We start from the raw sequence: 27,637 nt of genomic DNA on the forward strand, positions 1-27,637 counted from the left end.
GATGGCGACAGAGAGCGGTGGCCCGCCCGAGCCATCACCGAGCTCTGAAACACAGCTTTCTGTTTCCCCCCTCCCCTCCAGCCATCAGCTGCGGACACCCAGGGAGTCCCATCTATGGCCGCACCGTGGGCAACGGCTTCAACCTCAACGATGTGGTCAGCTTCGTGTGCAACCGCGGCTACGAGATGGAGGGGCCGCCTCGCGCCCAGTGTCAGGCCAACCGGCAGTGGAGCCACCCGCCTCCAACGTGTAAAGGTGGGGTAAAAAGTTAAGTGTATCACCCCTAACCTTATTTTTCCCCGACCTCCTCTCCACTCTGCTCCGTTTTCACCCCGGCCACACTTTTTTTTTTTTTTTTTTGCATTTGATTTAAGGTGCCGCTGCAAAACTCATTTTAAGGTAATTTTATTTATTTTGACGCCAGCTGGAGGAGGAGAAGAAGAATGAAGAATGAAACCAATGCACAGGATTTCTTCATGAAAAAGCTTCTTATTCTGCCAATTTTTCTCGTTCAGATGTAAATGAATTAACTCACATCCCTTTAACTCTCGTTGTCGTCGCAGCCTTTCGAGAAATAAACCTTTCTTCTTCCGTCAAAACGTCAATCCAAAGCCCTTCTTTGTCTCCCAGCAGTCAGAAGATGTTGAGTGCCCAACTCCGTTTGACTGTGGCACTGAAAACAACTGCTTAATTTTCCCTTTTTTCGCAGTCTGAACGTTAAATCAATTGAAAGGTTGCGCTCAATGACGTCGGGGAAGCAAAAGTCCAAACGCCAAGACGATGATCAGTGATGGCCAACAATGACTCTCCTCCACACACGTCCAATCATTGGCCGGTGTTTTTCACAGCGCCAGTACCCTCGCAAAAAAACAAGAGGGCGACAGAAGTCACTCACGCTGGTTCATGCCAAATAACACATCTCTTCTTCTCTTCCTCTCGTCCTGTGTGTGTGTGTGTGTGTGTGTGTGTGTGCGTGCGTGTGCACACAGTGGTCAACTGCTCCGACCCGGGGATCCCGGCCAACTCCATCCGCCAGAGCAAAATCGAGCACGGCAACTTCACCTTCGGCACGGTGGTGTTTTACGACTGCAACCCCGGCTACTACCTGTTCGGCTCGCCGGTGCTCACCTGCCAGCCGACGGGACAGTGGGACAAGCCTCTGCCGGAGTGCATCGGTCAGTTCTGCCTCTATTCGCCTGTCTGGTCGTCCAGGACGGCCCGGACACGCCGTCGATCAGATGAAACGTCAAGATGATGGTCGTAAAACAAAAAGAAATCAAGCAGGTTCTGCTGCTGCCACCTTCTTTTCCTCCGCACACACGCATGCACACACACACCGACACGTTCCGGCTTTTTACGCCATGTGCGTGCGCAGACAGCCGCAGTGAACGCCTCCAAATGCTCCCAGAAGTGCCGGCGGAGAACCAAAGAAAAGAAAAGAAGTAAGACAAGACAAAGGGAGGAGCAGCAGCGTCCTGACGGAGCGAGTGAAGACGTGGAGCAGCGAGCGTGACGCCATACGCTGCAGCTCACTCGTCACTCAGGCAGAACTAAAGCAACTTCATAAACAACTGAAGTGGCAGTTCTCTTGACAAACTAAGCTTTAACAAACGTGTTCAAGCAAAAAAATATATCACTGACTTTTTAGGCCAATTAAAGTCATTAGAAAAAGGTCAAACTTCTGTCACTGGACCTGTCTTGGTAGCGACGACTCACACCAAGTCTGAGAATTAAACTGTTTCAAAGCTGCAGCAGAGGTGTGACTCAAGATTTAAAACTTTTACTAAAAAGGTCCAATATTGACTTTTTGCCGATATCCGATAAACCGATATTGTCCAACACTTAATTTCCGATTCCGATAACAACCGATACCAATATATGCAGGCGTTTCCCCCCAAAACTAATTTTAGGTCACATCACATATCTCTTGTCATGGAATTTACACATTGCCTACTTTTATTGTGATGCCTAACTAGATACATTCCACAAATGAACATTGTCTGTAGAAAATAAGAACACTGCTTCAGCTTGAGTTGTGGAAAAATGCAATATTTATTTTTAACATTTTGTCTCATGGAATGGGAATGAGGTAAAGTGCACACAAAGGAAACAAAAGTGCACAGATATAGACAGACTCAGTCCTTCGGCCATTGCTAAACATGAGCAAAAACAAAACCTGCACCCCCACAAGCAGCCATGATTTATTCATGCACGTTTGGCGAAACCCGGCGTTATCGGGTTTCATGATCGGAGGGAAAACCGATAGCGATACGTACAGATCTTAGAAAAAATGCTAATATCGCGCCGATGTTATGGACTGGATGATATTATCGGACATCCCTTGCTAAAATCGGTACAACACACACACACACACACACACACACACACACACACACACACACACACACACACACACACACATCCTTTGGTTTCTGGCCAGACAAAATCTTGAAAAACAAAGCAGGACTCTCGGAAAGGGAAAAAAAGACCAGACTGCGACTGAGCAGGCAGGTGAGCACGCAGCCAAGTAAAGAGAGGAAACCGTGAAACTGACAGGATGAACTGCGAGTTGTCCAGGAGAAGATAGACAATTACCAGGGCCGCCACTTTATGACAGCGTAATAATATTGTAACAGCTTCTAATATCTCGACAACACGCACCGTTGCACCGCTGGACTGGTTTGTTTCTTCTTCTCAAGTTTCTTCCTCTGACTTCCTCGTGTTATCTTTGATGTGTAGAGTCACTCCCCCCCCCCTCTCTCTCTCTCTCTCTCTCTTTGCCTCTCTCCAGTGGTGGACTGCGGCCATCCCGGCTCGCCCCCGAACGGCGTGCTGAGCGGAGATAAGTTTACCTTCGGCTCGACGGTTCGATACTCCTGTCTGGGCGGCCGGCAGCTGAAGGGAGAGTCGTCCAGGACGTGTCAGCTCAACGGCATGTGGAGCACCCCCATGCCCTTCTGCTCCGGTAAAGCGCCGCGCGACCCACCTCTGCCAGAACGCCCGGTCACGCCTGCCGGCGGGCCGCGGTGGCTGGGAGGGGGGAGGGGGGAGGGTTCGGCCGGGCCAGACAGTGGGGCGGTGGGGTGGTGGAGATCAGCCGAGCGGCCGCTCGCTGCCTCTTATGTCTTACAGGCGTAGCGTCTTAACCCTTCACCCGGCGCGTGAAAGGAATACGTGGCATTGTGTCGGTCTGCTGCAGGGGCCGTGTGGAAGCATTTCCTGCTGTGGCAAACACACATTTACACACACATATTTGTACACCAATGTATTTCAACCTTTTTGAGCCATGACACATTTTTTACATCTAAAACAATCCCAATGGCACACCACCAACCAAAGATTGTAAAATTATAGAAGGACACTTTTTAGCCTAATAATGGCAATATAGTCTTCTTAATTCTCTTAATCTCTTAATTTAGTTATACTGACTCAGTGTGGAACCTTTGCTTCAATCTGACTGCTAAAAACACGTCTTTAACAGTCCTCATTCGCATGTTGGAAAGCTCAAATTGCTTCTAATTGGTCTTGACAAAAATAGCTGTACAAGTCCACACACACACACACATCTCGGGTCCCTGAACCCTTGACTTTGTTCATTGCGTTCTTGTCTCTCATTTATATTTGATACGTTGCCCTGTTTAACTCCTGAAAGTTTTGCAGCTTCTGTCCTGCTTTGCCTCTCGCGTCGTCTCCACGTTAAACCTAAAGGGATTCTGGGAACTGGTGATATGAATCCAAAACCTATATGCATTATGTATCTAAATAGATATGTATTTATATATATAGATATGTGCAAAGCGGCCGATGGCAGCCCCTTCAAATATTAAAACGATTACCATAGTTAAACACTGTTAATTTATGTACACTGTCCTCGGCTGCATTACACTTTAATGCTGAGTGTATTTTCAGACTGTATGCGAGCTAATTTTCCCTCCACTGAGTTCCTTGTAGTCTTGTACCTCGACTCAGATGTCTTGGATAGAAATAATGCTCTTCACACCAATTCAAGTAATAATAATGAAAGAAATTCCAAGGCTCAACACAGTGTTATCAGGGAGGGTAAAACTGCTGCTGCTGATGATGATGAGGATGATGAGGGTGATGATGGCGGCTCTCCAGGCTGTGCATCCTTTTCTCACACAACAGCCTGACTGAAGACACGACTTTGCAGCTTTATGGGAAGCTGTGACTCCGATGTGTTTTTCTGGCAAGGTTTTTTTGGAAGGTAATGTTTTTGAAAAGAAATGATTCATGCTCCCGAGCAGGTGTTTACCAGGCCCCTGCAGAGATAAGACTTTATGAAAGTTGTGCCGCTGATAAACCGTTTTATTTTCTTTCTCCCCGCGCGGCTTATTTTACTGTATTTTCTTCCCCGCTGCTAGTGGTTGCACAGTTGGATTTGGGCTCAAACTCAGACTTGGCTGGCTTTAGTTTGGTTATTTGCTGGAATTTGGTTTACGAAAACATGACCTCACGTTTTGTTTTTTTTCTCCATCTTTTTCTTCTTTTTCTGTCACTTGTGTTGAACGCCATTAAATCGATCAAAAAAATCCAAATTACTTTTCCTCTTCACCTTTTGGTGAACTTTTGCCAGCACAAATTAAGGCTCCAGCTGAGAAACCATGAAGTTTTCAAGCCCAGAAAAACAGCCTGCAGCTCTCTAGTATACCACTGACTGTGTGTGTATGTGTGTGTAAGCCTGTTTTTTGTTTTTCATTTGTGTGTGTGTGTGTGTGTGTGTGTGTGTGTGTGTGTTTTTTTAATCCACTCTCAGCATTCAGACACGTCCTGCAGAATCATTCATCTCAGTTCCTCGCTCGACACATAAACGTTGGACTGCTGAAGACAAATAACGAGTGGAGACGAGTCAGGAATTTCTCCGCCGTCCTATTAATTAACGTCTGCGAGACGCCGTCCGCGCTGTTATAAACGACGTGTGATCGTTTATGTTTGAGCTCCCCGCTTGTTTATCATCTGACTTTCAGCCGCAGCCCTCCGGGTGTTTGCAAGGCGCGCTGCAAAAACAGAGCCCGTGTGAAATTAGGTAATTTTTCAAAAGTATCTCAAAAACGCTGCAAAGATGTTTTGGGAACTTCTCAAGCTTTCTTTAGTTTTACACCTTTTTAAAAATGGATGATACTGTTTGTCCCCTTCATTTCGTTTTGTCATAATGAAACTGAACAAATTCTAAAAGAGAGCGCTGGGACTGCAGAGTAGCGAGCAGAATGAGCGGCGCTAGACAGCAGAAATGTTCCTAAACCAGGCCGAACATGTGGCTGAGAAGCTCTGTGCGTGCGTGCGTGTGTGTGTGTGTGTGTGTGTGTGTGTGTGTGTGTGTGTGTGTGTGTGTGTGTGTGTTTCTGCTGGAGTGTGCAGCACTGTCTGTCAGGGAGGATTTGCTGACCGGACGCTTCTTCAAGGGCACGGCGGGGATCGCACACAGCGCCACCCACCTTACTGTCACACGCGCGCAGACTCACTTTCAAGGCAAATCAATGCCCCTTGACATCGGACAGATGTGTCGAGTCCGCTACTATTTGTATCAGACTTTTTTTTTTTTCTATGTCTGGAGAGCCCAGCAAGTGGAGGCAGATGCTCTCCTCACACTGCTGGCCTTATTTCTTTATCCTCCTCGACTCATTTTCAAAAGGCGCTGCCGGGGAATTCCGTTAGCGTTCCTGTGTGTGTTGTGTTGCGGTCGCGGCCGTCTCCAGAGTCTGAGTCCCGCCGGTGTCTCCTCCCTGCAGGCGACACGACTGGCTCCTGCGGCGACCCCGGCATCCCCTCCCACGGCTCCAGGGAGCAGACGGATTTCCGGATCCGTTCCAAGGTTCACTTCAGCTGCTCGGAGGGCTACGAGCTGATCGGCTCCTCGGAGAGGATGTGCTTCCCCAATGGGACCTGGTCTGGCACGCAGCCTTTCTGTAAACGTATGAAGACTTTGTTTTTTGTTTGTTTGTTTTTGCTTGATCCTGGCTTGTGAAAAGCCTGAAAGGTCCAGTGTGGAAAATTTGGCACAATTTCTGATTTTTCAATTGGTAAAAGCTTAACATCCTGCCCATAAATATATTAACAAAAGTGTACACTCGCAGTACATTAAAAGTAATTTGGTTTTCCTACCCTTAGAATGGTGTTCATAACTAAATAAGAATATCCATAGAAAAAGAGTCTTGCTTCGTATTAGCTGCTATCTTGCGCCAACCTTTTCTTTTTAAGGAGACACGGTAATTAAGATGTGACAGTGCACTAAATACACAACGTGCTCTCAGGCGGGCTTCCTAAATACCGGGTTTGTCCCTCACTGTCTCGATCTCCTTCCGACCCCTCAGCTGTGCAGTGTGGCAACCCCGGCACTCCCAGTAACGGCCGAGTGTTTCGCCTGGACGGGACCACGTTCTCCCACTCGGTCATTTACTCCTGCATGGACGGCTACCTGCTCACCGGCGCCACCACCAGACAGTGTCAGGCCAATGGGACTTGGTCAGGAGCACAGCCCAACTGCACCAGTAAGTCACCTGTGACATTTCCTACATTAAGTGATGAGGAGTAGCAGAGTGTTGTGTCCAAGGTAACGAAACTGGAGGAATTCTTTGTTCGCGAGACAGTGTTTGCATGTGTGGAAGTCACGCTAGGAGGTGGGATTAGCAAGATTAGCTTTACTTTTTAATGGCTGTTACAAATACATGTCTGGCAGTGCAGCTTCATAGTAGGTGCATTTGAATTAGTCAGAAACCCAAATAAAACAAAAACTTTAACGTTATTCTGAGTTGCTCCTCTTTAATTTTAGCATTAGCTGAAATGCTCAAGTTGTCACCATGTCTGCATCTGGTTTGCCTGCTTATTATCAATGATTAGAAAAGTATTGTTCGATCCCGGCACCTGACCAGTTGGAGATTGGACAGTTGGAATTCTGTTTTCTGTGCAGTGACGGCATGCTAGCGAGCAAGTAGCAGCTGTTGTGGAACGTTACATTCTGTCAAGAGCTTACATAAACAGTCTTACAATTTCCAGGTTTAGCCATCGGCAATCAGTCAACAGTGTGGTGACGTGTTTGAACCACTAGGGGATAGAGATGCACCGATCCAGTTTTTTCACTTCCAATACCGATACCGATATCTGAAGTTTAGTATCGGCCGATACCGATCCGATACCGATACAGAAAAACAACATTGAATCACCTAACAAATTATGTCTTGTTGTTTAGAAAAAAAACTGTCTTTTTGTGCAAGGCAATGTCAGACTTTCCTCATTTTCTAAAAACAAATAAAATGATCCAGATTTACTGAAAAACGTATTTAATACTGTGTACCAGTACAGTAATTCAAAATAAACAAATAGCTTCACTAGCTTTGTCAAAGTCAAACATGAAAAAAATATATAATAAATATCTCCCTGTTCAGTCAGTGCAATTAGGAATTCAAAGTGCAATGTAAAATAAATAGTGAAGGAGCTGAAATTGAGAAACAACAATAGCTTCACTAGCTTGAATGGCAGATGTTCAAAGTAAGCAGCAATCAGCTATAGTGTAGTGCAATTGTGCAAACAGAACTTTAACACCCATTACAAAACCAGCTGAATAACAGAATAGCTTCAATAGCTTGGTAAAAAATAAAATAAAAAATAAAATCAGCGGTAACGTGTTTTTTTCCCCACATGCAACGGCATCACTCACAGCGCGCTGTGAGAGAAGTCTCTCGTTGACTACCAGCAGTATGTGCGACGCAGCCCACACTACGCACTGCCATGTTGTCCATCGCCTTTCTCATGTTGCTGGCATTGTCCCTCAGAATCACATGGACTTTGCTCAACGGAATTTGCCACTCGTCAAACATATCCTTCAGGCTCGCAGCAGTTGCGTCGCTCGTGTGTGACCCACGAAAGTTTGCTGCATTAAACATTGCACTGCGTGGAACGAAGCTCATCCAGCCAGCGTGCTGTTAAACTCAAAAGCGACACGGGGGAAACGTCGGAGCTCCAGATATCGGTTGTAAAGCTACCGTCTAGTATGCGTATCGGAACATTAACGGTGCAGATATTGCACGTAGCCGTGGAGTTTGAAGGCTGAGGTAATGTAAAGTAGTTCCAGACAGCGGATCCTTTCGCTCGCTCCACTTTGAAAACCGCGTCAACCGCATGGCCGCTGCTCTGTCGCAGACGTCACTCGCATCGCACAGCATAGAAATAGACAGAACGGAACTGCTCCTATAGATCGGGCCATTGGATCGGCTCATTGTCACCGATACCCGATCTAGAATTTTATTCAATATCGGATCCGATACCGATCCCTGTATCGGATCGGTGCATCCCTGCTCGGGGAGCCAGTGCTCCACTGGCCACTCTGCAGGGCCCCCAGCTGCTTCAGTGCCAACAGGCTCGGGCAGACAGTGGTTCTTAAATGGGGGAAAGGGAGAGACTAACCCTGCCTCTGTAAGCATCAGCATCCACAGCTGCACCCTCGAGCGGGGCGCTGCCTGCTGAAGAGGGCCTCGCACCGTTTCACAGCCTTTTACATTTGGCAGTATTTCTCCTCAGCCAGCACTCTGATCAGCGTGCCGTAGGTTTACTGCATCGAAAGAGGCAACAAAATACGTCTCGTCCTTCCCTTTTTTTCTCACTCTGAACTCGAGCCCAATTGAAGCTGAAGAGCCAACTCTCAGCTTTATGGATTGCATTCAGTCTGTATAGTCAGAGCCACTAAATGGCTGATTTGCAGTGACATTGAGTCTGCATCCCATAACCATCTCCCTGCCGCCGCTGTGTTTTCCTGCCAGCGCTCTGCCGTCCTGCTTTATGTCCACTTTTAAATGATTCCCAGACAGTTTAGGGTTAAGTCATAAAATCCGCCCCGCCCCAAGGTCCTAAACTTTACTTGACGTTGCGAATAACCTTGATGATTTATTTATTTATTCATTTATTTTACTTTGGCTAATTTACTTTTTGAGGTCCGTCGGGGGAGACGGGGTGGGAGGAACAGCCCATAACGATTTATCATCGCCAGGTTTCGCATTATTTCGTTTCACGTAAAACGTGACCAGCTGCACGGTGGAACAGATGCTCCTCTCCACGTAAGGTAGAAAAGCATCTATCTCCGACAATTAGCTTCGACTTTATAAGCGACAACAACGGCAACGGCAGCAGCCTTTTGGGAGCTGATGCTCTGGAAAGCCGCCTGCCGGGAGCGCAAGGAGCATTTTAATATGTTCCAATTTTCTGAGACATTCCTCTCTTCAATACGCTTATGTAAAGAAATAATTTAATTTCTGGCGGGGTGTAACAAAGAGATCGAAGTGCTGAGGAACCATATTTCTTTAAAATGAACTCCCGAAATGAGAAGGGAAGAAAAAAAAAGACTGTTAGAATCCCCCTCGACTTACAGGAAAATAGCTTTTACAGTAGATTACACCACATCTATTATCGGGCATGACAGTATCTGGGGCTGCTTTAAAAGCATTAAAACTGCCTATTAGACTACGAAGGACAGGGCATTATACAGTACACTCTGGGGAATCATAATGTTCCCTGAAAGAGTCTCTGGGCAACCTCCGCCAACTTTAATATCACAGTTTTGCCTCAACTTACATCGAGAGAGAGTTGCAATCTTATCTCACATCCTCTACCTACAGTCATTTTTCACACCCGGAGACATCAAAAATATATGTAACGATCATATCTTCATGCCGTTACATTTCCAGAGTTCATGTCGGAGCATAAATCCTCGGAGAGTTTTGAAAATCAAGTTTCACTTCTCGGAAGTACTCCTCAGTCATCCTTTGAAACGTTTTCTAAATCATTTTGGATTTAATGTCACGTCTCCCTGGATAAACTGTCGGGGAAATGAGGAAGGGGAGTAGGCGAACCGTCTGTCCGTCGCGTTCTAGTGGACCGATCTTTGCAGTTCCAGGGCGGTGGCTAACGGCTGGTGTTAGCTATAGTTAGCCAGCATTGTTGGAACTCCTGCCAAAGCCGGAGGATGGAAACAAGTATGCTGTCAAGATAAGATAAGATCACATTTTGTGTTTTCTGTTGTGCCTTTAATCTAAAAATACCCTGTCGCTCTGTCGTACTAGCTGCTACTTCTTCGGCACGACAACGCTAATCTCTTTAGCGAAGACCGTTGTTTACCACTCCCTTTCGTTTCTTTTCATGGTCTTCCACTGTGTTTATTTTTTTTCTAACAAATTTTGCTTCACGCAAACCTTAAACTCAGACCAAAATCCTCTTTATCTAATAAAGAAACTGGCTGACTGACTGTCGAACCTATTTTGATTTAAAACGTTTTCTGGCAAACGGTGGCAAGATAAATCAACAGGATTTCTCAGAGCAGTGCAACTGCTGCACGAGGTTAAACTTATCGCAAAGACTTAACGAGTCAACAAGTCTGGGGGCGAATGGTTTTTCTTCTCCATCCCTTGTTTAGAAAAGCACTAACTTGAATGCAAATGAGCTCCTCGGAGGCTGAACTTCCGTCTTCCTCGCTCGTAATCGCGATTCAAACGGTGTCAAAGGTGAAGCGCAGCAGCGCGAGCGGGCCCGGAGATGGAGGAGGATGCGGATGCGGCGGCTGTGGCGAGGCGAGAACAACAATATTATTAAGCGGGTGACAAAGCAGGAAAATTGTTAGCGTGGCAGGTAATAAGGAGGGAAGCTCCGAGATGCATTCCTGCCATTAGGCAGCCTGACAGAGGCAAGTTCATCCGCGCGCCACCGCTCGTAAATCATTTTCTGGGGACTTGAGACCGAGAAACGACACAGAAACACAAATCTCCCGCACGTCTCGGGCGGCGCGCTGACCTCTTCGACCCCTCCCCCCCCCCCCCCCCACTTGCAGTGATAAACTGCGGGGACCCGGCCGTGCCCGCCAACGGCCTCCGCTACGGGGAAGACTTCACCATCGGCCAGAACATCAGCTTCCAGTGCCAGCCGGGCTACAGGATGGAGGAGGACGGCTCCCCCGTCAGGACGTGCACCCAGAACGGGACCTGGAACGGCAACATGCCCGTATGCACAGGTGAGGTTCGAAAATAAACTAAAAGAAAATGAGTGGCAAGGGACGCAGTGGTATGACAAAGGTATAAGTCTGCTATATCAGCGTTTCTCAACTGGTGGCTCGCAACCCAAAACTGGGTCGTAAATCTGTTTTGATTGGGTTGCAGCTTCATTGGCAGTTTCCTTTTATTATAAAATATATATGTTGATAGAGAAATTGTTGGGCATTTATTTTGCAAGACACACAATTCAGTTCAATAATTTCAATAATTAATTTACTAGAAATGATAGAAAGTGGGCTCGTGTTTTTATTTTTGTAAAAAATAAAGTGATGGAATAGATTTGGGTCGCGACTTCATGATAAGGCAAAAACTGCTGCAGTGCTTCATCAGTTGAGAAGCACTGCATTATATAATTGCCGAGACATCCATCCATTTTCAATAGCCGCTTCTTCCTGAGCTCAGGGTCACAGGGCTCTGCTGGAGCCTCTCCCAGCTGTCACAGGGCGAAGGCAGGGTGACACCCCGCACGAGTCGCCAGTTCATCGCACTCACAGACACCGACAATTTAGTTTCTGTTTTTGGAGTGTGGGAGGAAGCCAGGGAACCCGGACAGAACCCACGCAGACACGGGGAGAACATGCAAACTCCACACCGAGAGGCCGCAGGCCTGGAATCAAACCAGCGACCTTCCTGCTGTGAGGCGGCAGCGCGAACCACTGCGCCACCGTGTCGCCCATTGCTGGATTGCTGGAAAGTAAAACTCTACGGCTACGTTACAATCTGGGCCAAAAAAAACACCTTTCCTCCGTCTTTATTGGGTGGGGGGGGTGCTCCACTCCAGTCTCTTCACAGAATTTGTCACTCAATCCCGCGCCGCCGCCACCACTGATGGCGTCTGCCACTGATGGCGTCTGCCACTTTCGCTCCGCTAGCGCAAAGGATGATGGGCACTCGTGGGCTGATGGTAATTCCCATATCGCTTTGCTCTGGCTGCACTGCAGCTGTTCAAACTTCACTCTGTGGCTGGAAGGCCCTCTGTTTCAAAACGAGACATTTCCACAATGGAGATTTTTTGATGTATTTATTTTGAGTTGCCTACTGCGGTGCTGCGATATCGCTGTTGGTACTGATTCACAAATTCTGTCACAATGTACGGAAAACTTTTCGCTTCAGGTTTTCAGCTTGATACTAAATACCGAAGAGACACGCAAACTCTCACACCTGTTTCTTCCGTTGCAGCGGTGTCCTGCCAGGCGCCCTCTGCCATCAGTAACGGGGTACTGCAGGGCAGTGACTTTGAGTGGGGCAGCAGCGTGAGCTACACCTGCTCACCCGGATACGAGCTCTCGTTTCCCGCCATCCTGACCTGCGTGGCCAACGGCAGCTGGAGCGGCATGCTGCCGCAGTGCTTACGTAAGGACGTGCATGCACGCAGGCACATGTACATACACACACACACACACACACAGTAAGTACGTAAATATGCCTGTCTGAAGGACCAACAGGCTAGTTTGTATACCGGATTTTCTATAGGTCACGTAGACCTGAGACCTGTACAAACTGCAAATCTACAATCTTTTGTGCCGAGCAACACCCACACACACCCACACACACCCACACACACACACAAACACACACACAGAGGCGTCCTATTATTCTATATAGCAGCCATTTGTTACAACTGAAAGCCAAATCTACATTTGTCCTTGAGAGTGTGCTTTTTCAGCAGTGGTAATAGCCCACAACTGAAATGGGATTGTGTGTGTGTGTGTGTGTCTCGCTCTGTGTGTGTGTGTGTGTTTGCAGCAAAGTTCTGCGGCGACCCTGGAACTCCGGTCGGCGGTTTCAGAGAGGGTCGAAGTTTCATCTACCAATCAGAAGTGTCCTTCGGCTGCGCCCCGCCCCTCATCCTGGTGGGCACGGTCACCAGGCGGTGCGAGAGCGACGGCTCGTGGAGCGGCACGCAGCCGCGCTGCATCGGTGAGCGCCGCCGTGTCTTTTGTGTTGACAGGATGTCCGTTACCGCAGCGCCCCTCCTTCAATCTCATTGGTCAGCCGGCAGCGGCCGCAATCGCCGTCATCTCAGGGCTCATAAAAGCAGTCAGACTCTCTTCAAGAGCAGTTACATTTTTTTCCACGTTCCAGTTTGTTGGTTTTTTTATGTTATGTGATGTCAACGCGTTCATTCCATAGTAAAAAATGAGGTTAGGATGCCAAAGCCATGCATTATTTATTCATTTATATATATATATTTATTTATGTATTCATTTAGCTGCATCCTAATGAGGCGCACTCTTCTCTCGGGGGTTAAAACATCTCCATCCGTGCGGAGGATGATGACTCAATTTAATTTGGGATTGATTGGATTCGCTCATCAAATCTCACGGGCGGTTGCCAGTTTTTCTTGCTTTTTTTCCCCCCAAAATCCTGCCGTCTCATCCCCCTAATACCTCCATCACCACCACCACCATCAACACCTGGCATCGATCGGCGAGCAAGCTGATTACTCTTTAAAACTCCCGACTTTATCCTCTATCATTCATCCCGGCCTGCCCCCCCCCCCCCCCGGCGGATGTGCTGCATCCCACTTCAGAAGCCAAAGTCAAAATGAAAAGGTTGCCGGCGTTCCGATGGAGATCTTTCCTCCCGCACACTTTGTAATAAGTATGGACTATGTGGAAAGTTCCCGGCTGGATGTCTGGAGTCTCCCTGCCGTCATTGCTTCCCTGGTGAATGGGATTTGCCTGGTCCTTGTGTCGGGAGAAGCGCTCTCCGAGTGTCTCTTTGAGGTGTGTGACTTATGAAAGATGTTATTGAGCCGATGCCGCCTGCAGCTTCATCACCACGGCTTTGTGCCTCGGCGGGGAGCCCGGCCCGGCCCGGCTGATATATCTGCGCCTAATGGCCGCTGCAATTAATGAGCCAGTGTTAGCCAGTTGACAGCTGCGTTTCGGCTCTGCTCATTGGGCGGCCGTGCAGCGAGAGAGCGAGTGAGATAGCGAGCCGGTGAGAGAGCGAGAGAGCGAGTCGGTTCAAACTGCGGCTCCAAAAGGCTTAATTCCGACATAATGTGTCCTTTAATGGAGGTTCTTCTCAGACGGCCTTATAACACTTAAATGAACGTTTAAATAGGAGTTTATAGATGCTGTAAATGAAAAGCAGCGTAAGAACTCATAAAGACTCTGCTTCTCTTTTTTTGATCAGTTAGGATTAAATGATTGGATTTTTCTCTGCATCGCATGCATTAAGAACTACACACTCGCATTCTGTTTTTCAGCTCCGGTGTAATTTTACAACTGTTATGTAAATTGGCATAAATTGTACGTCATTTCCAAAGTTCCCACATTTTGCTCATTTAAAGCTTAAAGGCTTGAAAGTTTGTTTTTTTTTATCCTCGACTCCAATAGTGAAGCTTCACGTGAATAAACCCCACAGTAACAGCGTATTTAGCCCTCTGTTTGCAGCCTGCTGCAATAAAAAAGTAAAGGTTTTCAGCTTTACTGGTAAATGAATGCTTTGTTGGACCCCAACAGGTCTGGAAGGAGACAAGAACGAGGTGGGTAAAGAGGGTGGAGCCAACACCTGGTTAGGGGCGTGGTCACGAAACTTGGGAGAGTCGTCAGAGCACTTTGTGACATCATAAAGAGCTGATTTTTTTCTGAAGAGTGGAGCCTGCGGATCACTGACAGGGTGGAGGAGGAGAAACATCATTGCTTTGCGAGGTCAATTCCAGACAGTCTGGTCAAATTCCCACTTAATGTTGATGTCTTTTCATCCATACCAGTGTGCCTTGGACTTTCAAGGCGTTTGCTTATCTGGAAAACCCTCCACGGCAGCTGAGGAGCTCTGTGAGTCAAGGAGAAGAGTCAAGGCGGGAGCCTTCCATCTGGAAAAGCTTTCATTACAATTCATTGGCGGCCCGCGTGTGTGTGTGTGTGTGTGTGTGTGTGTGTGTGTGTGTGTGTGTGTGTGTGTGAGAGTGTGAGTGTGCACCTGCTGGGAGATCAGCCGCGTACAGTCGGCGCTCACAGAGCGCCAGGCGAGACGGAGCTCCGACCCGCCGGGACCTTTTGTAAAGCGTTGCCGGATATCCCGGCTCGTTCCCGCCTAAATCCCCCAGGTGGCGGCGGCGGCGGCAGTGGCGGCTCGTTTGAAGTGGGAACCCGGACGCTCGTCTTCTGGAAGCCTGCGACTAAACGTCTACGCTAAATTTTGTGGGTTGTCGTTGCGACGAGTTGTGAGCGATTGCTGTGGTTTTCCAGGAAGGGATTTCCAGTGTGGTTTCCCTCCTGTTTGTCCTCAGAAGCTGAACCCAAAGTGTTGCCACCTGCTCGCACTGACAGCGGGGGGGTCCGTCTCCACCAACATGTCGCCTAGTTTAGCGCAACAGCTAAAATCACTGCCAGTAAACTCGGCGAACCGTCCGAACTGCTTCTTATAAACAAACATTTTAGAAATAATCTGTCTGCTCTGTCTGTCTAATGATAGAAGTGTTGCTGCGTAAAGACTCAGATATAGAAATGTGAAAATATGAAAATTGGTTTCGCTGTGTTTTGGCTGTGTTTTCTGCCAGCTGCTGATACCTTAGAATACAATATTGATGTTGAAGCTCCACAGTTACACAGCTGCCTCTCTGTCCTGCCAGTCACTGGCCTGCTTTGCCTGCCGTAGCTTCTTCTTTTTCAGGATGAACCTCTTTTTTTATTTTTTTATTTTTTTTAAAAAAGCCTTTTGTGATGGCACTGATACCTCACCCAGGTTGTGACCACACACACCCCCAGCCAGGCGTTGGCTCCTCCCTCTGACAAATGTGTGGAAGATCCCGACAAAGTCATGGGTTTTCAGCAGCAAGCTGTAAACAGAGGGCTAAACGTGTTGTTGTGTTCTGGAAATCTGGGGAATCACGAACGTCTGGGCGCCATTTAAGACGAGTCGCTGCTCCGGATTTTGATAGAAGACTTTTTAATGGGACTGCGAGATAGCAACACAAATGCGTGGCGGCCATTAGCACGGCTGCCTTTTTTCCCCCTCTGTGATGGGAGTGAAATAAGACCTCCGAGCATGTTCTGTGAATTGGGTCGATTTATGAGCGAGCCACATTGCATGTGAGGAGTCTTTCATCTTCTTTTTTTTCTTTTTTTTCTTCTCGTGACTGAAACAGAGCCCCGAACAGCTTGTTCTTTTACATAAGCCCAGACGGGGTTCTGGTGTCGGTAAGGGAGCGCTAGCTGTTAGCAAGGGGGAGGCCGGGGGGGGGGAGCCGGGTTGGGGGAGGGGAGGGGAGGGGCAGTTAGAGGGGTACAGGAAGAGAGGGGGGGGGAGGTGAGGAGTGAATCTGTCATTTTGGAAGCTGTATTGAATGGAGCTCTGCGTCAGGATGTGCTCTACATGCTGATGTTCCTCGCAAACGCACGCACACACACACACACACACACACACACACACACACACACACACACACACACACATCAGCCCAAAGCTGGCATCTGCTTCGTTTTCTCACGAAGCGCTACTGCCCCCTGTTGCCCACGCTGCAGTATTGTGACGTTACCATGACAACAGAAGAGCAGGAGCCAGCGCTGCTTCTAATTCTTTCCTCTGTTTCTGCTTCTTTTATTTTGTGTCCGTGTGTGTATGTATATGTGTGTGACTTGTGCTGCTTTTTTTGTTGTTGTTGTCCAGAACCAACCAAGACCAGCTGTGACAACCCGGGGACGCCTCGTTACGGCTCATTAAATCGGACCTTCGGTTTCAAGGTAACTTGCCAAACTCAACAAAACAAGTGGAATTTTTTAAGGGCTAAAACCAAAAAAGTGTTTATTGTTGATGCTAATAAAGAAAAAACACAAGTGGGAACTATGAGTCAAATAGGTTAAAAATAAGAAATGAGTACAAAAAACTATGCAAGACAAACCAAGTAGCTTGAGCTCTTGAATTTCATAAATTGCATTATTCAAATCGGTACAATAATCTCATCTGTAATCGTGTGCAATGGTTCTTCAGTTCCATCCTAATGTGATTCATGTTCTATGATACGTTGCCTTTCCCCAAGTCACCAAACTCAGAGCTCGCAGCTGCTTTCCGACAGTTGGGCCGCACAGCCGCAATGCTGTTTCGGCTCTTTTAAACTCAATCAGGCGTCTCTGCCCAGCGAGAGGGACTTTTTTTTTTTTTTTTTTTGTATCCCTGCCCGCTGTGTCCAGGCAACACAACCTGCGTGCGGCTACCAGGAAGTCACCCCCCCGCTGCTTCGGTTTCGTAGGACAACTCCAGCGTCAAAGTGAGAATTAAATGACCTTGATGTGAAAAGATCCCGCAGAGGTCTTGCGTCACCTTTTGCCTGGTGAAATGTCACCCTCACCTTTGCCTTAACTTGAATATACAAGCGAGTGTATTTTTAAATTATGCGTTGGTGTTTGCTACGTACCTTGAACTTTAAATGAAGTAAATATGTCGCTCTACAGTAGTGACTCTTAATACTGAGCCTCTGGCCAAGGCCACATAAAGCCCTGGGCGTTTTGAAAGAATTGGATGAGAACATTTATGGAAAGATGTTTCAATGTACAATATGTATGTTGGATGAAAGCAGGCGTCTCACTGGACGAATCGGATGTTTCCGCCGTTCCCGTCTCTCCATCGCGAGGCTACATGAACAGCTGCAATTGACAGTAATTCCTGGAATCCTCTCCCCACTTTTCCGCTGCTTCCTGTCGCCACCTAGTAACTTCCTGTGATGCAACTGCACCAGTGTTGCACTCGCTCTTTTTCTTGGCGACCTTTCAATACAATTTGCTCTGACATTTTGTCCACTTGTTGGCTGTTTTTTTTTTTTTTTTTTTGTCTTGCTTTTACCTTTCACAAGTGTTGCTGCCTGTCCTCTCGGTGCAGGTGGGCAGCGTTGTGTCCTTTCAGTGCCAGCCGGGACACTTGATCCAGGGCTCCTCCTCCAGGACCTGCCAGCCCGACCTGACCTGGAGCGGAACGCAGCCCGAGTGCATTCGTACGCAGAGCCGCACCTCACCGCCGCCACGTTAGGCTCCGCCTCTTTGTTCCGTCGGCCCAATCAGTCCCTTCTCCTCCTTGCTCCCCCTGCAGCCCACGCCTGCAAACAGCCGGAGAGCCCGCTGCATGTGGACGTGGTGGGGATGGACCTGCCGGGCTTTGGCTACACCCTGGTGTACGGCTGTCAGCACGGCTACTTCCTGGCAGGAGGGTCCGAGCACCGAGTCTGCAAGAGCGACGGCACCTGGACGGGGAAGATGCCGATATGTCGGGGTAACAAAATAAAACACAAGAGAGAAATGCTGCGTGTGTCCTGTTTGAACAGCGGACAGTTTGTCAGTTCATTCATGATGCAAATACTGCAACTTCTTACTTGTTGTTGCTATGTGTCAGACCCCACTGCATTTCCTCCTTTCCCAGTTTCTGGTCTTGTAGCAATTTATAAAAAAAAAGCAATTTGTAGAATTCAAAGTCTTACAGTTTTAGATAATTTTTGCTACTTCAATAATGGGAGTGGTCATAAATTCTTGGCATACAAACGTGAAGTATGTTTAATCATTTCATCGTTTTATTCTATTTCTCTAATTATTTTTATTTTTATTTTTGAGAGAGATTCCAACCGCCCACCACAGTTTCTTCCAACACACATACACACATGGAACATTTTCTCAGCTTTTCACCATGTTTGCATCACTCCACTGCTTGTCACACACCAGAAATGTCAGTTTTCAACATTTTAAGATGCGGGTCACAGCAATGGAAGGGGGGGGGGGGCTTGCTGGAAATCACTCTGTGTGGCTGACACCTGCTCTTTTTTGCCCTCAAGTGGGACTTTAAAATTGGAGCACTCTGATCCAATTTGAGATTCCGGGGACAAAAACCATTTCCTGCGCTGGCCTCTATTTGTGCATCCCGGAATGCTTCTGGAAGCTGCTCGGAATCCTTCCACAGACCTCTGCCAGAGCCAAAGTGTTTTAAAGCCACTTTTCACTCCTAAAGGCAACATTTATCCCTCACTCGCTCCACTTGGACGCCTCTGCTAATAGTAATGATTGTGACTGTGTGCGCTTTTTCTTTGTTTGGCTAATAGCGGTTTGTACCGCCTGCTAATTTAGGTTGGGAGAGGAAGTGCAGCACCATCACGTGGAAGTTTTTTAATTTGATTGTTCTTACTTGAATGTTACAACGCTGTCTGTGCCCCCTCTGTGTCTCCTGCCTGCTGCTAGCCGGGGAGAAGAAGAAGCCAGTGAAGCCGGTGACAGGGACCCCCAGTCCCAAAGTCAATGGTCAGTTTCTGCCGCAGCTCCGTCGTCTCCTCTGCCCAATTCCCCACTCAGGGTGTTTTTGCCTCTAATGAGTCCAGCTCTCCTGTCTCGCTGCAATCACTTCAATTTTGTTGTGAATCATTTCTTTTTAAGGGTAAATTAACTGATGTGATGCTCTTTATGTTGGCCTCCAGCAGCCATTTTGTTTGTTTGTTTGTTTGTTTGTTTTAATTTGTTTTGTCGCTCAGTCTCATGTGATTATTATTAGTTACTCCGTTCAGCCCACATATCCAAGAGTGGCTATAGCTTCCGGCCGCTGCGAGTGGCCTCAACGCTAGGGCCATCGAAGGAAGCAGAAGGATTTCCGTTGGACTGCATCCACCGTCACTGAGCTGAAAACCAAGACGGCAGAGGCTCCCCTTCTCCCCTTGCAGCTTATTTCCTGTTGGTTGTAACATGAGCGAGGAGTTTTGTTTTTAAATACAACTTTGTTGTGAAAGAAACAAGCCAATTTTTGGATTTTGGATGAACTAACTTTTTTATTTCACCGGTTTTCTTCTCGATCACCCCACCACCACCACCACCACCACCCCCCCACTCACACACACACACACTCCTTTTGCTGTGTTCAAATTGCACCTCTCTCTCTCTCTCTCTCTCTCTCTCTCTCTCTCTCTCTCTCTAACCTTTTCCCACTGCTGCTGTTATGCCCTGTTCTCCTCTAATCTGCTGCCGCGCTGCTCCGTCTTCTTCATGTTTCTCTTCTCTCTCTCTCTCTCTCTCTCCTCCTCTCCGCAGTCCCCGACGACGTCTTTGCCCCCAACTACGTGTGGAAAGGCTCCTATAATTACCGTGGCAGGAAGCAGCCCATGACACTGAGCATCACCAGCTTCAACTCCACCACGGGGAGAGTCAACGTCTCCCTTAGCAACGGCAACATGGAGCTGCTGCTGTCAGGCACGTTCTTCCCCTTTGTGTTCACCCCCCCAAGATGATGATGACGACCTCACTGTCATCCCTTGCGTGTGTGTGTGTCACAACGTGGAAGGTCACAGTGGCGCTGCGGGTTGTGTTTTTATATGCGTGTCATTATGATGATCACTGAAGAGCTGGAAAAACATGAAAGGCTGCGACTTAATGGGATGATCAGCCGTGCAAGAGCCTTCATATAGAGGAAGCGCCTACCAGAGGCAGGCCTCTATCTCTAATTACACTTCTTTAAGGGAGCTAAAATAGCTTATTATGTTCTTTTCCCTCATGTATCAGTAGATGTATTTCAATATTTTCAACGGGCACCTTCACATCTGACTGTAAAGAAAACAGGACAAATGTTTCTGTTAAAGACTAACTTTATTTCCCATCATGGATCTTTGTTTGTGTCAGCCTCTATTCGACTTTCTTGACTAATTATCCAGCCATTGATGGAGCCATGACTTGTAACTGACCGTTTTCTTTTTACCGCCAGCAAATTAAAGGTCAATTAGGACTGCTCGTGTAAAGGCTGTATTTTTAATTTTTCTTAATCAAACAGTTTTTCTTCTTCTTCACGGCCGCTGCAGGAGTGTACAAGGCCGCCGAGGCCCGGCTGCTGCTGCTCATGTACAAGGTGAACTATGTGAGCCAGGGAAGCCAGCCCAAAGACGCAGCCGTCACTCCGGCCAAAATCATCGAGGACTCCTGGACCATGGACGGATTTGTAAGTTGCACCAGAAGAAAAGATGTAGGGGGGCAGTGCTGTCAGTCAGAAGCTGCATTTCCAGCCTGAATATTGCGTATAATATTACACTCTCATGAGGTGGTTTTTCACATGTATTGATATATCGCAAAAGTGTCATGGAAACACTTTTTTTAGCATTTACACGCCACCGGGCGTGACGTAAGAGGTCACGTGACCAGTTCACTGACCTGTGAAAATGGCGTGTTTTGTTTAGACGGAGGGGAAGACAAGTAATCAAAGGGAAAAACATAACAAGCATTCTTGACAGCAAGCAGACGTAAACAAATAAAGCAAACGTAATTCTCGTCAAATCTCCTTCCGCGGGATTTGACGAGAATTACGACTGATGTGCTTCACACCATGCAATGCAAACACCTGCAAATTGCAATTGTGCTTTGTTGAAATTTAAAAAAATTGTTTTGCTTTTATTTTCCAAAAAACTGTAACGGAAACACAGCTACAATTGCAGTTTGTTTCCTCTGTCACATTCCTCTGCTGTATTAGCACAGATAATTATAAGGCTCGAAAAAGCAACAGAAATCTCACTTTTCCTTTTCTCTCCCCTCCTCCACTCCAGGTTTCTGCGGAGCCGGACGGTTCCAGCTATGTGTTCCAGGGTTTCATTCAGGGAAAAGACTACGGCCAGTTCGGCCTGCAAAGACTTGGTAACTCTCGTCTGAGCCAAGCGACGTGCGAGATAAATAGACGTGCGTCTCGGGAAGTCAGTGCGCGTGACGGATTATTGTTTAGGGGGAGCCTGATGAAGCGTCGGCCATCAGGAAGCGCCTCCTCTTGCCGGCGAACAGCGAGCTCGTCGCTGGTGCTGAGTCAGCACGGCGGCAGTGAATCGCTGCCGGCCGTCCCTGCAACAAATATCGCACACACACACACACACACACACACACACACACACACACACACACACACACACGCACGCACAGCACAAAGCGCAGCACTCCCACTAACGGTGAGAAAGTAACCTTGCGCAGCAGCAGCTGGATGAGTCATATTTCAATTTCTGAAAATGTGACTCATCCATCTCGCCAAACTCAGCCGCCGACTCGCTGTGGCCAAACCAGAGCAGCAGCAGCTGCTGGACGCTCTGGAAAAGCACCGGAGGAAAGGGAACAGGAAGTCATTCTGGGCCTTGCTAGTGCTAAGAGATTAGCATCGAGGATGCAGTTGAGGCAATCTATAATTATGGAAGAACAGTTTCAGACTTTTCTATGTCTAAGGTTGAGTCATCAGTGGTTGCATCGTGGTTCAACTCGGGACAGTGGCAGTGAGCATCTTTCATCCAACAGGCAACACTGTTTCGTCACCAGATGCATGAGTCAGTTGAATTGACGTTCCTTTTTGGCTCGCTCTGCTCTGCGCAGCTTCAGGAATGATGAACACAACAGGAAACCCAGAAAACACGTAAAACCGTGCCAGCCGGTCGAATCCGCCAGACAATAATTATGTTTTTGTCCTTTCTGCAACAGGTCTGAACATGTCAGAGAGTCAGAACTCGCCGCCTCCTCAGCTCGGTACCAACAGCAGCTCTGTGGCCATCGCCATTCTGGTGCCTTTCTTCGCTCTCATCTTCACCGGCTTTGGCTTCTATCTCTACAAGCAAAGGTGCGTGTCTGACCTTTTATTTTGTAGGGATTAGTGTCTTCAGGTTTTTTTCCCATCTTTTCACTTTTCACTTCAGAAGCATTGTTAATGCTAGAGGAAGCCGTCTGAGTCACAGCAGACACCTGATTGTGTTTTGAGAGGTGGCGATGGCTGCTAGATTTTAACAGCAATCAGCTGCTGTTTGTGTTGCTAAATAGATGCAAATAGGATGCAAATAACTCGGCTGTTAAGATATTACAAGGTAAAATAAAAGAGTCCTGAAGAAGGGATCAGTTTTGGATGGGCAGATTAAGACGTCACTTGCAAAAGCTCCCTAATCACCTCCTTGAACTTGTTTGCTGCGCCTCCTGGCGCAAGTTCTTTTATTGTCTGATGTCTCAAGATTGTCCTCGTTCTGTTTGTCCTTTTGCACAGAACCACACCAAAAACCCAGTACACGGGCTGCTCGGTGCACGAGAACAACAACGGCCAGGCTGCCTTCGAGAACCCCATGTACAACACCAACACCAAGGCCGTGGAGGGCAAGGCCGTGCGCTTCGACCCCAACCTGAACACGGTCTGCACCATGGTCTGATGACCCGTCGTCCTCGCTGGAAAAGAACTCATGACTCGGACGCCTGGCGGGACCACACTTTGAAGGAGGGAGCGCTGCGGACGCTTCCGGCTTCCGGACGCAGTCTGCAGCGAGGTCTGAGGTCTCCGACGTCGATTAGCTGGAGATCTTCACCTCCCACCGCCTCCTACCACAGTTGAGAAAAAACAACAACACAGATCTTCCCAAGCCGCTGCAGGAGAGAAAGCGTCCTCCCAATGACCAAACTGCAGCGCCTGGGCGGAAAACAACGATTCAGCCTCAAGTCAGACTGAAAGGACCTGACTGGTGCAGCCTCAGACTGGCTTTTAATCCCCCTGCGACCTCAAGCCTTAGACTGGATGGGTTGAAATCTCTAAACTTAAAAAAATGGAAAAAAAAAAAAAATTGTGCCAAGTCATTGGCACGGCATGACCTTCGTGTCCGGTACGCTGACATGCCACTGTGTTCCAGTGCCAATTTTTTTAAATTATAATTATTACTCCTTGTTTTGCGTCCTGCAGGCCTTTGGAGTCTGTGTTACGAACAGCAGGCCAGCAGGGGGCGAGAGTGCGCCATGGAGAAAAACTGCAGGAGCTTCAGGAATTTTTATCGGCTTCATTCAGACGCCGCGGCTGCGCAGATGCTGATCGTCCACTTTGCGTGTCGGGAAAATGATTCAAATGTGAGCCGGGGAGGGAAAAAAAAGGTTGTTGTCTCTACGAGGCAAAAAGAAGAAGAAGAAAAAAAAACACTCCACTGTGGCACGCAGTGTCAGCAGCAAGACAGCCGTCTGTGAAGCAGGATATGAAATGGAGGTGCTTTTTTTGTGGGGGGGGAATTAACATGGATTAGTAGCCACTTTTTTTTGTTTTTTTGTTTTTTTCACTCGCAGACAGCAGCGACCTCTGCTCTGAAAACTCGCAAACAAAAGCAAAGCCCAGAGAAGTGGCTGTAATCCCCAAACTGAACCGGGATTACAGCAGCGCTAAACAGGAAGTGGTCTCCGGAGGGGAGGCAGGAGGGGGCGTGGCCTGCAGGCTGACGGACTGCCCACTCGCTGGAACGAAGCAGTGGACTGAGGCAGATCTGGAAGCAGATTTTAATGATCGTGGCCACGCGCTTTAAATCCTCAGCGGCAGCCAATCAGAGACTGCAGGAGTGGAGCTTGAAATGGCCTTGTGGAAATATTGAAGGGTCGGGGGGGACGGGTGGGTGCCTCTGATGCTGAAGTGATATTTACGAGGGGAAAAAAACCCTGGCCTATTGGATGGATGGATGCAGAGGTCTCTGGTGGACTTACAAAGACTTTTACGGGAACAGAGGAAGCTCTGGCACTAAAGCACATCTTACTACCAGTACTACTACTACTACCCGTCCAGCCGGACAGAGACAGACAGACCGATGGATGGAGGACAAGGACTAGCAGAAATACACCGTCCAGCAGAGGCTGACAGGGATGAGGACTGAGTGACTAGACTACAGACGGACGGACGGATGGCTGACAGGGTCTGAAGTCTGAAGCGTGTCGCAGACCCACCAACAACCATCTCTGCTCGGCTCTGGCAGAGACTAACAAACCGACAGACGGGTTGTGACAGAGACAACAGACAGGAGAGGAGGCTGCAGCTGCGGCGTCGGTGGACTGCGGCTCCACTGTAATCCTGCACTCTGTGAGTGCTTCACCGGTTTCTTTGTTACTGCTGCAGAATCTTCTGATCTGTAAATCTATTGCATATATATATATATTCAGGAGCGGTCGCCACCTATATTTTTGTGCTATATATTTACCACAAAGGAAGGGGGGAGAGAAAACAAAGGGGGGCCAGGAAAGGGGAGAGAGAATGCGATGGATTGTAGCGCTGTTTTTTTGTTGTTTTGTTTTGTTTTGTTTTTTTTAGAAAATGTTTAAACAAATAAAAAAAATAGGAAAAGAAGAAACGGAAAAAGGAAAAATAAAAACAATCGGTGGAAACAAAAGGAAAGATGACCACAGCAGAAGTCGCACAGTGTTTTTGGTTGCTTGATTTATATGGTTTATCTTCCTTGTGCGGTGTAAAGTTCCTCTTGCCATCAACATCCCCCCCGCCCCCCCACTGGGCCAATCATTTGTTTGTGGGTTGTTTTTTTGTCGCTGCTCAAATTGTTCAGAATGAAGACAAACAATGACGAGATAAGATGGAGTTGGTGCTCACGCCGGGGGTTTCAATAGATCATCCAGAGCAGGACAAGTGATTCCTGCTGTTTTCATTTCCACAAGAGAAAAACATATTTTTTAATCCGCAGACATTCATCAGCATTTCTTGCCAGGAAATGATATTGTTTGATGAACCGTCTGATGCTCCTCCTTAATATGTTCAAACCCACGGCCAACATTTCAATTTCAGCTTTGAGATTTCACTAACCCAGTGCGGGAGATTTAGCAGCATCTAGTGGGAAGGAAGCGTACTGCAACCAATGTAAACGTCTCTTTTCCAATGTCCTGTAGATTCACTCTCGTTTCTGATACCAGCCGTGATGTCAGGGTACAAATCTCAAAGACCCTGACCTGATCCACGTTCTGAACCGCCAGAGACTCGTGGTGGGACAGTATGACCGCCTACCTATGAGTGTGCATATAAACGTTTCCTGTTGAGGGATGATAATCATTATCTATTACATTTCATTCCAGTAGATCTGTTTGAAATGTGAGACAGATGGTGGACATTGCCAATGGAGCTCTGATTTTAAGATTTTTGAGGAGTTTCTTCTATTTATTTTTTTTATATATATATTTGTCAGTGGTCACTCATTCACTGGGATTTTAATGAAACACATAATTTGTGCCACATTCAAAACACTGGCTGGCCCTGACTGTGGTTCCCGCTGAAATCCTTGGAGAAAAGATCCTTGAACTTTCACGTAAAAAAAAAAAAAAAAGCAAAAAGCAAAATACAAAACCCAAAGGCAGCTGAGGTTCGCCAAGTCCCCAGACGCCTGCTTCATATTTGTACCTTGCAGTTGCAGCACGGTGCTCTAATCACCAGGCGATGTTCTTTGGCCCGTAGCTATTGTTTCTCATCTCATTTGCCACCTGTTCGGCCGCGCTCGGTGCAGCTGGCGCCCCCTCGCTGGTGCCGCGAGTCTGAAGGCGTTTTGTTGCACACGTCAAGTGTCGCCAACGGAACGACTGATGGTCGCGCACCATCAAAGAACCTCTAACGAGGACAAGATGTTTATTTTCTTTTTCTTTTTTTAGGGATAACCTGAGGTATACATTTAACGCAGAGGTGTGGAATCTTGTATGTGGGGGGGGGGGGTTTAGAAACAAAAAAAAATGTCAGATGCAGCACACAAGGCAAGCACGAGTCACTGTTTCGCACCTTCGCTGGCCATTTTGAAACAAGTCTTGGGGTTTAAAAGAAAGAGTGGGTTGGGATGTAAAGAGTTGTTTTGGAGGAGTCTGGGAGCCTCAGACTGAGACCAGCTGACGGAAAGAAACGGAAAGGGGGAGAAAAAACTCCTTTTTTTACATTATTATTGATTTGAGAGCAACAGTTTGTCAATGCTGCGACTCTCCTGCACCGTGTCGCTTTGGTGAAAATTGTTTCCTATTACAGTTCGTATCGATTGTCGCTGCTGTTAGCTGTTATCGTCGTCCTTGCTGTTGTTGTTGTTGTTGTTCCTTTTTTTTTTTTTTTTTCTTCTGCCCCCCCAGTATGGATCTGACACAGTGCCTACCGAGGACCATGGGACACGCACACGCACGCGCGCGCACACACACATGCACACACACACACACACACACACACACACACACACACACACACACACACATATTTTATACACGCTCCTGCTCCCCCGATCCCTCCAGCCCGTCTCCATCAGAGGTCATTCTTTTCTAAGCTTTCAGTCTATTTTGCCACAAGCTTTTCCTACTGACTGAGCGCAATAAGACTGCTTGTGATTTGAAGGAAGGATCAAAAGTTGTTCCTGCCCCAGGGGACGTTGGGAATATTCACCATTTGAAGATACAGGAAAAAAAAACAACAACAACAACAAACAAACAAAAAACAAACCCAAGATGAAATATAGAATAAAAAAGTGTTTTGTACAGAAATCTATTTTTATGATGAAATTATTTGTAAAATGTATGAATCTATTATGTAAATTTTCAATGCAATGTAAGATTAAAAAAAAGGCTAATTGCTTTTGTATAAAAACAAGTTTCCCTTGCTGTCTTGTTATTTATTAATGTGGCTTGATTTATGTTAACTTTTCTGCCAAGTAACATATCACCATTTATCAAAGAAGACATACCAACACTGACTAAACAATATTATAAACACATCAAGACTTGAACGCAAAATTGTCAAAGTGGTAAATTAACACAGATAAACAAATAATACTTTTGGTGGTGGTCATTTTTGTCACTTCATACGCTTCAAGGTTCTTCCAGATAATGGAGACTTTAGCCAGTCTGTACATTCTGACC

At 47.3% G+C, this 27,637-nt stretch overlaps 1 protein-coding gene across 1 annotated transcript in view; it reads left to right on the forward strand.

Moving 5' to 3' along the window:
• The window catches only part of csmd3b (CUB and Sushi multiple domains 3b), a 282,923-nt gene extending 257,071 nt beyond the window's left edge, over positions 1 to 25,852 (forward strand). Inside the window, exons 56-72 of the mRNA XM_076011490.1 lie at positions 82 to 255; positions 990 to 1,175; positions 2,792 to 2,965; positions 5,748 to 5,930; positions 6,330 to 6,506; positions 10,829 to 11,008; positions 12,228 to 12,401; positions 12,795 to 12,968; positions 16,671 to 16,744; positions 17,877 to 17,988; positions 18,084 to 18,263; positions 19,217 to 19,276; positions 20,054 to 20,212; positions 20,815 to 20,951; positions 21,550 to 21,637; positions 22,457 to 22,592; positions 23,007 to 25,852. Coding sequence (XP_075867605.1) covers positions 82 to 255; positions 990 to 1,175; positions 2,792 to 2,965; positions 5,748 to 5,930; positions 6,330 to 6,506; positions 10,829 to 11,008; positions 12,228 to 12,401; positions 12,795 to 12,968; positions 16,671 to 16,744; positions 17,877 to 17,988; positions 18,084 to 18,263; positions 19,217 to 19,276; positions 20,054 to 20,212; positions 20,815 to 20,951; positions 21,550 to 21,637; positions 22,457 to 22,592; positions 23,007 to 23,166 — 2,528 coding nt within the window. The 3' untranslated portion in view covers positions 23,167 to 25,852. The remainder of the gene's footprint in view (positions 1 to 81; positions 256 to 989; positions 1,176 to 2,791; positions 2,966 to 5,747; positions 5,931 to 6,329; positions 6,507 to 10,828; positions 11,009 to 12,227; positions 12,402 to 12,794; positions 12,969 to 16,670; positions 16,745 to 17,876; positions 17,989 to 18,083; positions 18,264 to 19,216; positions 19,277 to 20,053; positions 20,213 to 20,814; positions 20,952 to 21,549; positions 21,638 to 22,456; positions 22,593 to 23,006) is intronic.
• Positions 25,853 to 27,637: the final 1,785 nt, after the last annotated feature.

The sequence above is a fragment of the Nelusetta ayraudi genome, unplaced genomic scaffold (assembly GCF_046127955.1).
Source record: "Nelusetta ayraudi isolate G7.1 ecotype Tasmania unplaced genomic scaffold, CSIRO-AGI_Nayr_v1 ptg000135l, whole genome shotgun sequence".
Lineage (NCBI taxonomy): Eukaryota > Metazoa > Chordata > Actinopteri > Tetraodontiformes > Monacanthidae > Nelusetta > Nelusetta ayraudi.